The sequence below is a fragment of the Hyposmocoma kahamanoa genome, unplaced genomic scaffold (genome assembly GCF_003589595.1).
Source record: "Hyposmocoma kahamanoa isolate Upper Pololo Valley unplaced genomic scaffold, ASM358959v1 93399, whole genome shotgun sequence".
Taxonomy (NCBI): Eukaryota; Metazoa; Arthropoda; class Insecta; order Lepidoptera; family Cosmopterigidae; genus Hyposmocoma; species Hyposmocoma kahamanoa.
Genome location: NW_020654842.1, coordinates 1 through 17,857, shown reverse-complemented (window position 1 = coordinate 17,857; position 17,857 = coordinate 1). Strand labels below are relative to the sequence as shown.

The 17,857-nt window shown below is 37.2% G+C and overlaps 2 protein-coding genes across 2 annotated transcripts; both read left to right on the top strand.

Annotated features, from left to right (window-relative positions):
* The first annotated feature begins 636 nt into the window (after positions 1–636).
* On the top strand, positions 637–4,548 carry LOC113237717 (xaa-Pro aminopeptidase ApepP-like). The gene is made up of 3 exons (XM_026474300.1): positions 637–774; positions 1,660–1,773; positions 4,360–4,548. The coding sequence occupies exons 1-3, from the start codon at positions 748–750 to the stop codon at positions 4,546–4,548; spliced, it is 330 nt and encodes a 109-aa protein (XP_026330085.1). The 5' UTR covers positions 637–747.
* Positions 4,549–11,044: 6,496 nt separating this feature from the next.
* Positions 11,045–17,194, top strand: LOC113237718 (ruvB-like 2; the record flags this gene model as incomplete). Its single annotated transcript, XM_026474301.1, has 6 exons — positions 11,045–11,170; positions 11,333–11,519; positions 11,889–12,005; positions 14,849–14,930; positions 16,006–16,168; positions 17,098–17,194. Coding segments are annotated over exons 1-6 (652 nt in total), but the record flags the coding sequence as incomplete, so codon positions are not given.
* Positions 17,195–17,857: the final 663 nt, after the last annotated feature.

Genomic DNA, 17,857 nt, shown 5'->3' with positions numbered 1-17,857 from the left:
TCCGATACACGTAGCTGCGTAAGTCCTTCGTTTTAATAATTTCTTACTATGAAACGCGTTATGTGCCGGATTGTGGAATGAAACGCGTGATTTATATGGGTGTCCGACATCAGACGTTGATAAAGCTACTACGAAAAGCCATTTTGACAGAATTTTGACAACGTGTATCTGACATCATAACCTCAACACGTCCTACGAAATATGAAGCAACGATCATCGATTTAGCTTCGCATCGGACCCGGAAGTAACGACGAGTCGAAGATCGTGATTTGATACAAGTAGTTGCTGATACCTTACACCGAAACGCCAAATGACAGCTTACGTGTCGTATTTTGATATTATTTTCATCTTAGAACTGACATAAAACCAACGGTAGCTCGAGCGGTATCGTTTGTGTAAAAACATCGTGAATACTGTTAGTTGTGGAGACGGTCGGACAAGAAATACGTGAAGACGAAGTAGAGAGACGACGTCGAAGGAATCGCAGTTTCTTGGTATCGCTTACTGATGGCAAAGTTGTAAGCGATTACCGGCTCGCTGCGAGAATTTTGTATAATCTTTTTGAGGATGTAACACGCAGGGTGTTCAAAAATATTCTAGGTTTATTGACCAGCCACCACCAAGAAAAGGAGCTCTTCCGCTGCTACTACGTAAGTATATTATTTATTATGTTGATTTTCAGAACCTGGTTATTACGAAGTCGATGAGTACGGTGTGCGACACGAAGATCTTGTGGAAGTCATCGAGATGAGCAAAGATGCTGATCATATTATGGTAAGAAAACGCCACTGGCTACTCGCACTCAGTATCTGCACTAGAGATGCACATTTACGATTAAATTTTTATGAAGATCGATTCATTTGCATATGATGCACATGTTTTATATGATTTTTTTAATTGATTCATTTCAATGCGATTTTTAATTCATTATTCTCTCATTAACTCATGTTATTAATGATTTCGTCAAGTACAGAAATGGAAAATAAAGAGGAAGACAATGCCTTGGATATTACGTTATATGACATTATTATTGAAAAATTTAGTTATATGTAAAGGATTGGCAATCTTTTCCATGAAAAGTAAACGGTAAACTGTATCTGTAATCTCTACAGCACGCATCGAGTATATATCCAGAAAAAAAGATGAAATCCCCTGGCAACTCATGAGGCAAATGGGCCTTATATCATTTTTATATATCAACTGTCGTTTGCGCTGAAATCACAAATTAGAAAGCTGAAATAGGACAGCGTCAACAACTGACGTGTGTGTACGTCTCCGTATATTCTAAAAATATTCTGTATTTATTGTAATAAAGATAATATCTCGTACAATGTGGGGCTGTTCCATTCGGTAGTGTGGGAAAAACAGCAAAACATCTAATTACAAAACAAACGAAATCAAATTTCATCGGTAATTAAATATTAAATATGTAATTTTTCAATTTTCGTCCATTATAGCAAAGTTCAAGTTAAACTGGTCGATTTCAAGTGATGACAACTGCGCTGTGATTGGCCAGTCAAATTCGGGCTGGCCAATCACAGCGCAGTTGTCACCGTAAATATTTGGCAGAACACTTTTCCAACAAATTAAATGACATTTCGTCTCTATTTCTGGTTATATACTCGACGACAGCACATTTACAAAAAAAACTTATTCCAGGCTGACGGTATTGTAGGCGACTTCGGTGGCGTGGGAGCGTTGGGTTTCCACTCGATAACTTTAGTGCCTCATCAGGTTGCCTGTCTCAACATCACCTTGCTGAGTGACTTTGAGGTATGGATTATTTTGCATTTGCAAAAAGAAAAAAATACAATGGAAAGGCCATACGCCTCATATTAGAGCCGGTGTCGCCAAAACTCACACTATCATAATAATGTTAGACACTATGAAATCATTGTAATGATTGATCGTAGTTTCTTATTTTTAACCGACTTCAAAAAAGGAGGAGGTTCTCAATTCGACTGTATGTTCTTTTCTTTTGTATGTATGTTACGCGATAACTCCGGTATTTGTGAACCGATTTTCATGATTCTTTTTTGTTGGAAAGGGGGTACTTCCATAGTGGTCCCATTTCATTTTGAAGAAAATCATCCACCTCTAAGGGTAGCTGTTCACGCATTCATTTTTATGAATGGCGCCTAATTTTAATTTAGGAGCAATTATTTTAATGGTTGATTTTGCTATTTCTCCAATTCAAGGCGTTTTTCTCTTAATATACTTTGAGTAGTGAGAACCGATTTTTATTATCTCCAGTGTCAAGTCCTGTATAGTAGGCGAACTAGGGGATATTTCAATATAACGTAGCGAGTACAATAGACAACAGAATTTTAATTCTGAACCAAAAAGAGCGCCTTAGTGACGTGGTAGAAATAAAAATTGATATATTAAAATACAGGAGTAGAGTCAAAGATAATTTTATTCCATAGGTAAAATAAATGTACACTTGAAAACGTTACATTTAACCTACAGCTCGTTCACTGCGCTCACTTCCCTGAGAAGAATGAACAAGAAACTCTAGGGATTGCTCTTTTGATATAAACTTAAATGCTTATGCATTTTGAAACAAATTTGTGTGCAATCTAGAGCTATGTCGTCTTTCCATGCATCTTTATCTATCACGTAGTCTTCAATTTTGTAATATTAGTTTTCAATCAAAATATTTTTAATGTAGTTTTTAAACTTAGGAAATGATAATCTTAATATATGCTCCGGAATTTTATTGTAAAAACGTATACGCACCATGATATGGTCAATGGTCAGGAAACTTCGCCATTATGGTGTGGCGAGACGTGATCTCGATCTTCTTAAATCGTATTTGCGTGGTAGGGTACAGAGGGTCGATGTTAACGGTACGAGATCATCAGGGTCTGCAATTAGCATGGGTGTCCCTCAAGGTTCAATTCTAGGCCCTTTTTGTTTTTAGTTTATATTAATGACTTACCTAGCCTTATGGAGGGTATAAAACATGAGATAGTATTGTTTGCTGATGATACTTCCTTATTATTTAAATTTAAAAGGCACCAATATTCCTACGACGATGTGAACAATGCTATATCTAAAGTAGTTGATTGGTTTGCTGTTAATAACCTACTTCTTAATGATAAAAAAACAAATTGTGTGAAATTTACATTACCCAATGTTAGAGAGACGGTTACAAACATTATAGTTAGAAACGAAAAATTGAATCTTGTGGATACAGTTGTATTTCTAGGTATAACGTTAGATGCTAAATTGCAATGGGGTCCCCATATAAGTAAGTTATCAAAACGGCTCGGCTCTGCAGTGTACGCGATTAAAAAAATAAGGAAACTTTCAGACGTCGAAACCGCTAGATTGGTTTACTTCAGCTACTTTCACAGTCTAATGACATACGGCATTTTGCTTTGGGGTAAAGCCGCCGATATCAATAGAATCTTTGTCCTGCAGTAATGTGCAGTTAGGGCAATTTACAATCTGGGCCCCAAAGTATCTTTGAGAGATAAGTTCAAGGAAATAACATTCTTACACTAGCCTCACAGTACATTTATGAAAATGTAATTTATGTTAAAAGAAATAGTAATTTCTTTATGAAAAATAGTGACAGACATAACATTAATACGAGGAATAAAAATAAACTAGCTTTTCTTGATAGTCGTCTTCACAAAGTCAAAAAATCATTTAAAGGGCAGTGTAGGTATACGCTTCTATAACAAGATTCCGGTTGATATACAAAATTTGCCTTTCACGAGGTTTAAAACTATAGTGAAACAAAAACTTTATACTAAAGGTTATTATACAACTTCTGCGTACTTGAATGACAAAAATTCGTGGTAGTAACCCGTTTAGCTCATGGAGGTAGTCTCGATCTCTGATGTTTACAAAGAGAAATGTTATTTACAAAGAGCAACCCCTAGAGTTTCTTGCTCATTCTTCTCAAGGGAATCTGCCTTACGAATGAGCGGAAGAGTTTAATATTGTGACGATTTCAAGTGTAATAATGCTAACCTATGAAATAAAGATTATTTTGAATTTGAATTTGAATTTGAATTTGTATACACTTCCCCATAAAAGAGTCGTTTTGTTAACCTTGGTTAAATGAAATCGTGGTACTAAGAGTTTGGACTTAGCTCTAAGGTTAACATTATGGATATCTTCTTTGTTATTGAAATTATGTATATTTTTACGGCTATATAAAATATTTGAGTAAATGTACTGTGATGTCACTATCATGATACCAGCTCCTTAAACTTTTGTCTGAGAGAAACCCGAGAACCTAAACGGTACACAGAACGAATCGCTCGTTTTTGCAATACAAATATGGTTTGAATATCTGCTAATATAAGAAAAAAATAATTTTACATTTTTTACTGATAATTTCAGATTAAATACATAAACGATTACCACGCGCGAGTTTTAGCTACAATTGGCCCAGTTCTTCAGAGGAGGGGTTTAACCGAAGACTACAATTGGTTGAAGCGAGAATGTGAACCAATAAAACGCAGCGGCAGTATAATAGTTACAGCTACGCCGATTGTGATTATCCTGAGTTTTGTTGTAAAGTTTTTGTAAATAAACAATTATATTATTATAATTTGTATTTGTTGTCTATTTATTTTACTTGTACCTTAAGTTGTTAAGTTTTACATACATACATACATACATATACTTCACGCCTTTTTCCCATCGGGGTAGGCAGAGACAACAGTCTTCCACCTGCTACGGTCCTGACACACATCCTTCCTGTTAAGTTTTATACAGGGTTATTTTTGTAAAATACTAACAACCTCCCAGAACTAGAGGTGTATTTAGGCCATAGGGGAACGGGGGGCATAACGGGGTTGCGAGGCACAACGGGGCCACTCACAGATCTAAGTAGCTAAATATGCTAACAGTATACTGTTTTGCAAATAAAAGCGACCATCTTCAAACGGCGGCCAGCGCGAAAGTGGCTGGAGACTGCATGCGTTCGTTTTTTTACAAGAAAAAAACATTTTTGAACACGTTTCATCTTATTTTAACCGACTTCAAAAAAGGAGGAAGTTCTCAATTCGACTGTATGTTCTGTTTTTTGTATGTATGTTACGTGATAACTCCGGTATTTGTCAACCGATTTTCATGACTTTTGTTGCAAAGGGGGTACTTCTATAGTAGTCCAGTTTCATTTTGAAGGAAATCATCCACCTTTAAGGGTGGCTGTTCACGCATGAAGATTCATTTTTATAAATAGCGCCTAACTTTAATTTAGGAGCAATTATTTTAATGGTTGATTTTGCTATTTCTCCAATTCAAGGCGTTTTTCTCTCAATATACTTTGAGTAGTGAGAACCGATTATTGTTATCTCCAGTGTCAAATCCTGTATAGTTGCGAACTAGGGGATATTTCAATAAAACTTAGCAAATAGACGTAATTCCACGTACTTTTGAGGTCGGTTTTTTAGTACTCTGTACTGAGAATATTGTGTTACCACAAATACACATAAAAAAGAAAGTACTCTTGTTCAGACTTTTGTTTTTTTGTTGTTGTTTTGTAGTTATGGTATTTCTTAATATATACTGATTAAAATTATTGTATTAACAGCCCTGTCCCCACGCCAGTATTGTTTTAATTTAACAATACTGAAAACATATCGTAATATAGGTACATTAATTTCAATGAGTATGTATTAATAAGGAACATAACTACAAAGTAACAAAAACAAACAAAAGCATCAACTTGAGTAACTATGTGAGTAGCCCCGTAGTACCTCAACCAGTCAGTAGCAACTTGATCGTAATAGGAGCGCACAAAGGCTTCATAAAACCAATATCCAAGGCTGGAGCCTGTGGAGTCACAGATTTAAATCACAACGGCCACCACTGCGCCTGTCACTGGGACAAAGTTGATTATGTAACTAATTTCACCAGCACGCTCACCCTATACTGCCCCTTTCAAAGACATCTAATTACAAAACAAACGGAATCACATTTCATCGGTAATCAAATATTAAATAATGTAATTTTTCAATTTTCCTCCATCATAGCATAGCTCAAATTAAACTGGTCAAGTTGAAGTGAAACAATTGACGACACCCGTCAATTGTTTCGAATTCGGGCTGGCCAATCGGAGCACAGTTTGATTTGGCAGAATAGTTTTCAAACAAATTAAATGATATTTCGTCTCTATTTCTGGATAAATACTCGATGTCCGTAGGGACCTCTTCAATCTGTAGTTAAGTTACTATCCTTTGGTCTTCAAGCGCTATAGTAGTCTAATGTCCTGATTTACCGAAGAAAGAAGCAACCATTTTCTTACCAATGCTCCGACTTTTCTTAACTTTCGTTGGAAAATCTTCAAAACGAAAGACCCGTCCTGCGGACTCGCTTTTTCTTTCCGGTTCAAAGCAGTACACCTAGGCTTCGTCACTTGTCACGATATTAAATACAGCCAATGATTGTCCACCATTAAACTTTTTTATCATTTTACGGACCACTCTACACGCAGTCGTTACTGGTATTTCGTTATATCATGCGGTATCCATCGAGTGCAAAGTTTCCGAACCTTCAGACGCTCAAGCAATATCTTTTAAAGCACACACTCAACATAGACCCGCACTAGGGAAACCCTGTGTCGCGGGTGCCATGCACAAACCCATAGACAACCCCAAATTACACCCAAAGTTACGAGAGAAATAAATGTAGGCCATACAAATATTTCTCCCAGCCCGGGAATCGAACCGATCGGGTAGTCTCGAAATCAGATGGGTTTCCGAGCAAGAAGATGAACCTGGTTCCTACTATATCTTTCTAATTTGTTAGTTAAATCAACTATTGTTTCGATTTGAAATGTCTAAATTTCCGATCGGCCAGTTGTGAATCGCAATTATGCGTTTCGACTTGGAAGAGACGCAGTTTCCGATCGGGAGAGGCAATCAAAATCAAGCTGCTGGGACCTCTGCGTGGCAGTCCGGCATGGTAACCGTTCGGCCACAGAGGCAGCACTTTTGCACCTGGCGCATTCCACTGCCTAATACAGTACGAGTTTGCTGTCAAGTAAAAAAGTAAAAAAGTCAATTTCAATCAGTTGTCATACGGTATCAATATAATTTCGGTAACCGCAGTCGCCGGCCGACCTTCACGTACATCGTCGGATGATCACGTCCACATCTAAAAATTCACTGACCCACGAATACACGAAGCTACGAAATAGGGCTTCATCAAATGCCAATTGAAGTCTCTGACAACTCTCTTGTTGACTTAAGCCACGTTGAAAATCGTACAAAATCATGGATCGAAAATTTTCACGACTGAAATTCATTGTAATAGCGACTTAACAGTTTTATGACAACAACACCACACAACAACATACAACAAAGATCGAACACTTAGAAACAATTCCTTCAATCCGGCCGGATTCGAACAGACGTCTTCTAGTAAACTGTGCCAACAGCTAAGCGAACTACGCCACGGAACGAACCAGCGGACCTCACGAATTTTTCTATGTTTCTTGTTGTCGGATCTTTACATATTTGGTTTTCAACAACTTTTAGTCGTAGCGCCATCTATGAGAAATCTATGAAAGTATTTCGTCACCCAGTTAGGTAACTTTACAGCTACCAGGCTTGGCTAGAGATGTCGCTATTAACAATAATTAAATTTATATTGAATTGATATTCAATTATTTTTTTGTTAAATTACTCCACTAGTTTGTTAATTATTAATACAAAGATCAAACACTTAAAAAATTCCTTCGATCTGGCCGGATTCGAACCGGCGTCTTCTAGCAAACCGCGCCAGACCGTAAGCCAACTATTCGTATTAGTTTTTTTCAGTTTCTTTTACAATTGGCGAGTTCCAGGAACTTTCAGTGTGCCTCACTTGTAAAATACCATTAAACATCTCGGAACTAGAGGTTATTACATCATAAACAACAATTTTTGTTCCATGACTTGTCTGTACTTACTTACCAACTTACCAGAAAACATTTTTCACCGAGTTCAAAAAAACGAGGTTGTGTGTGCATGTTACCCGATTACTCCGATGTTTGTGAACGGTTTTTGATGATTCTTGTTTTGTTGGAAAGGGGGTACCTCAGTAGTGGTCCCATTAAAATTTGAAGAAAAGATTCCATCTCTAAGGGTAGCAAACTAGGGGAGTATTGGTTTTGCGCACTTTTCAGTAACCAATTTCAATAAAACTTGGCAAATGGATGTAATTCTACGAACTTTTGAAGTCGGTTTTTTTAGTAGTCTGTAATGAGATTATTCAAAGTCGGTTCATTAACTTTTATTAAAATAGTTTACATTTTTTTTACAAAAATTAAAGAACTTGAAATGGCGCATGTATTCTTTCAACTGTTTAGTTTTATTTTATAAGTTACGTCAGCATCAGTCGACTCAAGGTAAATAAGAAAAAAAAAACAACAAAATTGATTGATTTAAATTAATAATTTCCTTAACAACTAGAACATTCTACTACGGTATGGTGATTATCTTAATTCTCGTGTTCGCGGTATTTCTTGATGTTGCACAGTACCCACGCAGGTACAGCGGTCCACCCGATCACCATTATACTGGACAAGAATAGGATCTCCTGGAATGGAAAACATTATAGTGTTATAATGCGGCTTTTTTTATAACAAGTAACAGAGTGAACAGTATTTCTGTGGCAGTAGAGCTTCTTGTGAATGAGTTCGTCCATTGAAGTAATGTCAGCATTACTGTGTTCCGATTTAGAAAGGGTAAGTAAGGTACTGGTGAAAGTACAGGCACATGGGTCTTGTCAACTTATGACTCATGGTGACGGGCGCAGTGGCAGTGCCCTTCAGATCCTTGCGATTTAAAACTCCGAGTGGCACTGCAACTGTTATGGATGGATTGGGGTGTAGCATAACATAAGGCTGCATACCGTACCTTACCGTAACCGTACATTATAAAAAAAGAAGAGGTTGGGATGTCCGCAAAACGCCTTCCTTTTTTGAGTTCAAGTTCTCTTCATTAGGCATCGCAAGAGGATTTCATCGTTTGAGTACCCAGAGCGAACAAATCACGAGAGAATGCTTAAAAGTGTGGGGACCCAAAATTATATAAAAGAACAGTTTAAATTGTCATCGATAAAGACAACATGAAAAAACTACAAGGTCAACAAACAACTCTATATTTTTGTCATCTAAGTAACCAGACATTTTTCAGTGGCAATCACTATTATAACCTGACAGTACTGCGAAAGATAACCTATCTTTTTTCGCCTTAAATTACGTAACGTGTTTCAATGGCTTTCAAGCAAAATAAACTAGAATTAACACTGTATATTTATATTAAATTGCAGTATATACACAAATATGGGCCAAATAAGGTTGATTTACATAGATATATACGAATTAGGAACTTAATAGATGTTAAAACTTACGCCTTTGGAAACCTTGGATCTAGCAGGCACAGAGATCGCGCTCATGTTCCTTTGCTGAGCCACATTCTTGATGAAACTAGCATTGCCTCTCAAAAGACTCCTCATGCCAAGCATTTTGGAAATATTGGCAAAATTTGCAGCAGAAAAGCTATCTCGCAAATTATCAAAATTTTGACAGAATTGACATATGCTAACAAAGTTGCTATACGTGAAAATTCTCCAGAATGCTGCTGCTAGGAAAATACCTGACAATGAGTTTCTGCCATTTCTGTAACAAGAGTGCGAGTCACACTTCTTTTCGTTTCTAAAATTAGTTACAAGAAAAATTTTGCGACTTTTTAATTAGTTCGGTTTCGTCTATTAACATTTACTATGATTTTATTTTACTCAATGGTAGAATTATACTGGTCTTTAGATTATAAGCTATAATCCGGACACCGTTTCAGGACATTGCGAGTGATACCTCCGGTGCTAGTCCGGATAACTAGTAGAGAGAGGATAATGAGCTAGATATTCTCTGGTGTATCCAGTCGTATAGGAATAATGGGAACTGTAAAAACGCTTTGGCATTGAGAAGTGACAGTGCCTACAGCTCCATCATCTGTTAGTTGTGCAATGCATAACGGGAAGTGAGCGTGCCAACAGCTCTGGTACCGATGTGGAAAATAGGGAGGGTGCAGTACGTGTCTTCGGGATCATTCACCCGAGGCATTAGCCTTTTGAGCACCGGATGAAGTCCGTGATAACTGTCTGACACCCTGTCCGTGGGCTGATCTGGATTCAAGACCTTTGCCAATGAAATGAAGCTTATGATGAGCACCATAAGAGTAGAATTTTCATTTGGAGTGGAATTATAGTGTTAACGACAACTAGCGACTTCTATGCCATCTATCTAGCGACATTTCGTTAGTCTAGTTGGCTATACAGTTTGACGGAGTGTGTCTTCTCCTTAGTCTGTGGTCCGAGTTTCTAAACGTGTTCTAAACGAAGTTATCTATCACTGTTGCCAGATTAGGCGATTTTTCGCCATTTAGGCTTCTTTAAGGGGTCGCGCGGCGACTAAAAATGTAATCGGCGACTCGGCGGTATTTAGGCTATGTTTGAAATAATAAAAAGCTATTTTAGGCTACTTAATAAAATGTCAATAGAGTTGTAAAATAACTCATTTGGGGGTTTGAGTATTTCTACGTGTGGGTAATTGGGGAAATAAAAGGTCATATTTCCCAATGTCCCGCAGCAAGCAGAATAAAATTGTAGAATTGTATTTCTTGATTTTTAGGAATTTTGTGGCTTTTGAGCGAATATCGGCGAATATACTTATCACACATAAATTGGCGGATTAACTTCGCAAAAGTCTGGCAAGACTGTTGTCTACTCATACTGTCTGGATTCGCTCTGGACCTTTTGGAGGGAAAAGTGTCGTTTTTATTTTGACTTTCAATTATTTTGTGAAATCTAGTTTAAAGTGGAATAGGATAGTGCTATTGTGCCTTAATGGAAGATTGAAATGCGAAATTATACGAATCTCGAACTAAAATACCCGTATCGGCCCGTTCTAAGAAATCCCGAGTCAATCCAAGCACGCCGCCTCAAATTGCCTATCCTCTTTGTGGCGGCCATATTTACAGAAAAACTTATTTTTATGTTTTCGGCTGAAGGACTTTGTTTCCATGGCCAGAAATAAATGAATTAAAAAAAAAACTGTGTTTAGGTGACATTTGTGCCGGGACGCCTTGTTCACGTTGTTTTCATTAAAACTTAATATCAAAATCCATATTTATAACAAAAGTGATCGTTCAAAATGGCTGTAAGTATAATTTGCCAACTCTTAATTGACTTTCTGTTTACTATAGACAGTAGAAACAATATTTATGAAACATAACCTCAAAACACTGAATCATTATTCTATATTTTTTACCTTAATATGGATAATAAACTTCACAAATGACACCAAAAACGCTTTTTACAGTCGTTAGCAGCCGCTCAAGTACAAGAAGTGCGCTCAATAACGCGTATTGAACGCATTGGTGCCCATTCTCATATTCGCGGTCTTGGTCTCGATGATTCCCTGGAGCCCAGAGCAGTGTCCCAGGGTATGGTGGGTCAAAAGATGGCGAGAAAAGCTGCTGGAGTCATCTTACAGATGATTCGAGAAGGTTCGTACATATTGGACAAATATTTTGGTTGCCATGGTAACTGGAAATTCGATTAGAAATATCCTCCCCCCTAAAATCCCCCGTCCCGTTAATATCAACTTCCTCTTAACTTTAGTCCACTCTTCCTTTGTAAGTCCTGTGTAGTATATTTATAAAAAATTGTTTCTGTAACAGTCTGTGTATGTACTCTGCTGTTGTAGATTATCTCCTCAGTGATTTTTTTCGGAATTTACCAGTCAATCTTTGAGTTGAAAAACGCGTGCATGCATCAACTTGGCATTGGCGAAGTCATATATTACTTTGTTTTGACACAAAATGACGCCATGAGAATTTTTCATTGTGTTGAATTTTTATATTGTTTGTTTTTAGGCAAAATAGCAGGCAGAGCTGTTCTACTAGCGGGCCAACCAGGCACTGGTAAAACCGCTATCGCCATGGGGTTGGCTCAGGCGCTTGGGCCAGACACACCTTTCACCAGCATGGCTGGTAAGTAAATAGGTTTATTTGAAGACCTCAGTGGCCTAACCGTTTGCACTATGGGCTTTAAATGTGGAGGTCCTAGTAGAACCAATTTGGAGAAAGAATTTTTGTAAATATTTCTGGTCTAGGTGTTCAGTGTAATGCCCCGGAAGAAATTTTTACTTAGTAATTTATTTCAGGCCACATGACCCATTATATAATATACATTACGGACTAACATACATACAATATAATAAACTAAATAACTACTCTACACGAATTGCACTTGTCGGCGATGTGTAAAAAATATGATTTTCATTTCTTATACACTGTCCAACCATTTATTTAACTTTTGACATATGCATGTTTCCAAAGCAGTGTTGCCAGATTTTAGTGAAGTTAATTCGCCAATTTATGCGTGTTAAGTAGCCGATATTCGCCCAAGCCATAAAATCCCTATGATTCAAGGAAGTGCTGGACGTTGGGGAATATGAACTCTCTTATTTCCCCAATTTTCCACACATAGAAATACTCAAACCACCAAATGAGTTATTTTACACTCCATTCCCCACAAAATCCCCAATCAAATTTGTAATTCCCCAGACATTTTATTAAGTAGCCTAAAATCGCCTTTTCATATTTCAAACATAGTCTAAATATCGCCGAGTCGCCGATCACTTTTTTTAGTCGCCGCGCGACCCCTCGATGTAGCCTAAATAGCGAAAAATCGCCTAATCTAGCAACACTGGTAGACAACTTCGTTTCGAACACGTTTAGAAACTCGGGCCACAGACTAAGGAGAAGATACACTCCGGCAAACTGTTTTGCCAACTAGACTAAGGAAATGTCGCTTGGTAGATGGCATAGAAGTCGCTAGTTGTCGCTAATACTATAATACCATTCCAAATGAAAATTCTACTCTTATGGTGTTCATCATGCAACACTGTTCGAAAATTTCATAGTTATTGACATACTCGTACAACCATAGACAAAAAATCCTGGACTCTTGTTTTTTAATTTTGGCGAAGCGACATGCTCTTTAGCTCCGATATTTATTGAGCCAATAGATTATGTAACGAAGATTATTTAAGTTGATAAATTTGTTACCTGTCCAATAATTATAATCAAATGAAATAAATTATAAATAATTATAATAAATTCTTAATGTTTATTATAATCAATTGTCGGATTCTTCTTCATATGCACGGGATTCATCACTTAAATCCTCAATAACATTAATTATTAATTCTTGGGTACACAAATTGTCCAACACAACATCACAATGCCAATAAGATAATATCTTCTGTTTTGAACCCGCTCACATTCACAATTAAAACTTCTTCATAAATAAATTCGATTTTTATAAAAAATGTCGTCAGAAACGCATTAGGACATGAAAACTTATATTTTAAAACGTAGCAGTACAACAAAAACCTGAATAGGTAAAATGTTAAATGAATGGTTGACGAAGTATAATCATATATATTTGTTTTTATCAAACATGAATAAATGAAGTCACGACCTCATTGAAGTGCCATTTAGTGTAGAATGATCACTGCTTAGACTGATTTATATTTTTGTGTGAAAATAAAATCTGATGATTTATTAAAAGTGAAGAACAAGGGTTGTTGTTTATGATATTAGTTTTATAGTCTTGTGAGGTTGTTGCATTTTACAAATAACCCTGCGAAGGACTGTAAAGCTATTTCGCTTTTTATTGTAATATTTGCACCTTAACAATATACTCAGCGAGTTAAGAAAAATATAACCAAAATATGGAGTAATACTTTGATTTAAATTTTCACACATCACATTACACACGGACATATTGCAACGTCCATGGTCTCGAAGGGACTGAAGAGGCGGGTGTCAGCATCTTCTAGCCATGGGAGTTTTTCTAAGTATATTTATTAGTCATTTCATTATTTATCAGTCCCTTAGAGACCATGGATGTTGCAATAAGTCCGAAACGTTGAGGTAATTAAAATTTGTTTTATACGTGATTAAGTCCCGAATTAAAAATCAAATGATATGGAGTAATGTTCTGGTAGTCAGGGAGTATAACACGTTCAGCACCATGTGTGTACCTTGTTATACACCCAATATTTTTGTCCCAGGCCAGTGTGTCCCCGGCTATACATAGGTAAGGCCTGGCTCTTTAGGCGATCTCAGCGTATACATAGTTTCGAACATTTTGTATGAGCATTTGAAAGCCTTGGCCATCATGAATCATTCAGTGTTTTTGGGATGTGAATATCTGTGATAGTTTTGAAGTTATGGTGAACCATATAAAAAATAAGGATAAAAAAGTTAAATATATTGTTACAATTACCTTTTTTAAAATTAATCAATTAATTTATTGAAAGAGATCGAATTAGTACAAGAAATAGTACAATGTATATATATAAAATTATTGTTTTGTTGTACTCGTCAATTATTTAGTGCTTATATTTATTATATTTTTGCTACATGTCGCTATATGTATCGAAAAAATCTCCCAGGCCAGTGTACCCTGCTTGATACAACTGAAAAAAAAAAACAAATAAAGGGGCACAGGGTGTGGGGCGTTTCATAATATTAATTCCACACACTAGATGAATACCAATAGAAAGTATATAAGTAAAAAAAATGTGATTCCCACGTATTTTGCCTTGCAGGCCCTTGGCGCTGAACTTGTTAAGAAACTTTTTAAGCCACTTTGATCTTTAATTATGTTACATAAATACAAAAATCAAAAAGCTGGAATTATTTACACTTTACAGTTGAATACTTAAGAAACCAAAAGGTTGGTTAAGCGGTCAGGTATCTTAGTGCGTCGACTGCACACTGCACATATCTTATGCCTCGGAACTGTGAAATATTTTTTTCAGGATCAGAAATTTACTCTTTGGAAATGAGCAAGACGGAAGCTCTGACGCAGGCCATCAGAAAATCTATTGGTATCAGAATCAAGTAAGTGCTCAATTTACATTCTACAGTTAGGCATAAGTCTTTTTTTATGATATCAAGAAACAGGACGAACAAGTCGTGCGCCTGTAGGCGACATGCCAAGTCTCAACAGTTGCAGTGCCACTCAGAGCTTTAAACCGCAAAGATCTGAGGAGCACTGTTTCTGCGCCTGTCACTCTGAGACATAAGTTGACTAGTCCTGACGGGGCCAAAATGGGGTAATTGAACGCACCGACTGACCTTGGATTGTTTCTTCGATAGTTGCATCGGTTGCCGGTCTTTATGCGTCCGCCCAGGTGTTAGGGAGTTGTCGCGTTGCCCACTCTAGTCTCTCACGGACTGATAATGTACTATGATGATTGTTCGTGTTGCCGTTGGACAACTGCTGTGGTGATATCGCGTCAAAGCAACCAGAAGCTAGCGCGGTGTAACTGCAACAGAACGCGTCAAAATGGGGAATGTCCTACCCTCAGTGCGTTTTTTTTAGGATCGTCCAGAGACTTACTGTCACTTTACTTATTTCTGCCGCCGAGCAGTAATGTGAGCATTACTGCGTTCCGGTTTTGACGGGTGAGGGTGCTGGTGAAATTACAGGCACATGGGACTCGTCAACTTATGTCTCAGGGTGACGGGCGCATTGGCAGTGCCCCTCGGATCTTTATGATTTAAAGCTTAACTGCCTCCGTGGCCGAACGGTTACCATGCCGGACTGCCACGCAGAGGTCCCAGATTCGATTCCCGGGCCGGGAGAAATGTTTGTATGGCTTACATTTATTTCTCTCGTGAGTTTGGGTGTAATTTGTGGTTGTCTATGTGTATGTCCATGGCACCCGCGACACAGGGTTTCCCTAGTGCGGGGCTATGTTGAGTGTGTGCGTTATTAAAAAAAAAGCTCTGAGTGGCACTACAACTGTTATGGACAGGCGTGTAGCTTACCGTCTCAACCGCACGATCTGTTCGTTGCGTCACTTGATATTATAAAAAAATCTTCAAATTTGAATGGTAACTGGTAAACTACTGAGGTACCCCCTTTCCAACAAAAAACAGAATAACCGAAATCTTTTTCATTCTTGTCCAGAGAAGAGTCTGAAATAATCGAAGGCGAGGTGGTGGAGGTGGTGATCGAGCGCGCGGCAGGAGGGGGTGGAGCTAGAGTGGGGAGGCTAACCTTGAAGACCACCGATATGGAGACCAACTACGATATGGGAGCGAAGATGATCGATTCACTGCTTAAAGAAAAGGTCTGTTTTTTTAGACCTCCAACCGATTACAGTCCTACTTAACTGAGTCGGTTTCTGAGGTAGCTGCGTGGTGCGCGAGGGGTGGCAGTTTACGTGACAGCTATGTCGCGCTGCACACGAGATTATTTCAACAAGATTTTTCTGACGATATTCAATAGCAAGATGATTGAAAAAAGTACCTACCAAATTAGTCAATTATTGTTATGTGAAACGATATTTTTGTTTTTATTAACAGTTTTGGCTTGGATACAAGTCCTTTGAGCCATGTCTTCGTTTAATTATCGGAATCCTCAATAAATATTTTCCATTGTTGTGCTAGTACATTATGTTTTCACTTTCTCGTAGATAATATACTTCTCTTGTTTGGGTTTTCTAAATAACCTTTTAAGCGGCGGGAGCCTATACTTATGTTTACTTTCATTTAAATTACATTATATTCTATCACTTTGAATTCGTAATTAGTGGAATTTTCAGGATAAAGTCTTTTGTAATTTGGTTTAAAATAAAGAATATAGTTCTAACTTTCTCCATCACTATTTCTTTCTTCGTATTTTCTTCTTTAAATATAATTTTCGTAATAATATAAAAATAATCTTCGTATAAACTGTACTTGTTACTTTAAAAGCCCGCCATTTTCGGAACGATAATAAAAAGAAACTATTTCATTGACAATTGAAATGAATAGACAAGCCATTTGGCACTTTTTTTAATCAACTTGTTATTTAATATCGTCAGAAATACAGAAAATTGTTGAAATTAGACATAACTTTTACGTAAACTGTCACCCCTCCCTTACCGCGCAGCCACCTCAGGAATCGCTTTAAATAAGCGGTAGGCCTGTAGTATGAAATTTGAAACTACTAGTTTTCTTTCTTAGTCTTGAACTATAATATGATTAACTTTGTCTATGTGCAAATCCTATTGGGCAGGTGCAAGCCGGCGACGTGATAACCATAGACAAAGCTACGGGGAAAATCAACAAACTCGGACGCAGCTTCGCCCGCGCCAGAGACTATGACGCTACAGGTTATATCTATTTTTTTGTAGAGAAATATTGTTCAGTTGTGACATCATGTTGTAGATAAAATGTAGTGTCGGTAGATCTATGGATCAATGACTGAAAAGCACTTCTAATGAAGGTACAAGACAGCATAGTGGGGTATTTAATACCTATAGTTACACTAGATGTCGCGACGAGCGGTTATTCCATCAATATAAGAGATATCAAAAAGTTTTAAACTGATATCGCAAGTATGTTACCTAATGAGTAAATCGACATCATTAACTTTTTAACAATAAAGCTTCATATATCCAAAATTTTAACATTAAACCATCGAGTACATAACCAGAAATAGTGACGAAATGTCATTTAATTTGTTTGATAACTATTCTGCCAAGTCATTACGGTGACAACTGCGCTCCGATCGGCCAGTCGTCAATTGTTTCACTTGACATCGCCCAGTTTAACCAGAGCTTTTTAGAATAGACGAAAATTGAAAAATTACATGTTTTTATTACCTATGAAATGTGATTCCGTTTGTTTTGTAATTAAATGTTTTGCTGTTTTTCCCCCACCACCGAATGGAACAGCCCCCATTGTTAGAGATATTATCTTTATTACAATAAATACAGAATATTTATGGAATATATCGTCGGTTAAAAGGTAAAACTCATTAAGTGACATTTTGT

Excerpts from the sequence above, each read along its gene's own strand:
- LOC113237717 (XM_026474300.1), top strand. The coding sequence starts at position 748 with ATGAGCAAAGATGCTGATCATATTATG. Across the intron at positions 775-1,659 it reads AAGATGCTGATCATATTATG|GCTGACGGTATTGTAGGCGA; the intron begins GTAAGAAAACGC and ends AACTTATTCCAG. Across the intron at positions 1,774-4,359 it reads CCTTGCTGAGTGACTTTGAG|ATTAAATACATAAACGATTA; the intron begins GTATGGATTATT and ends TGATAATTTCAG.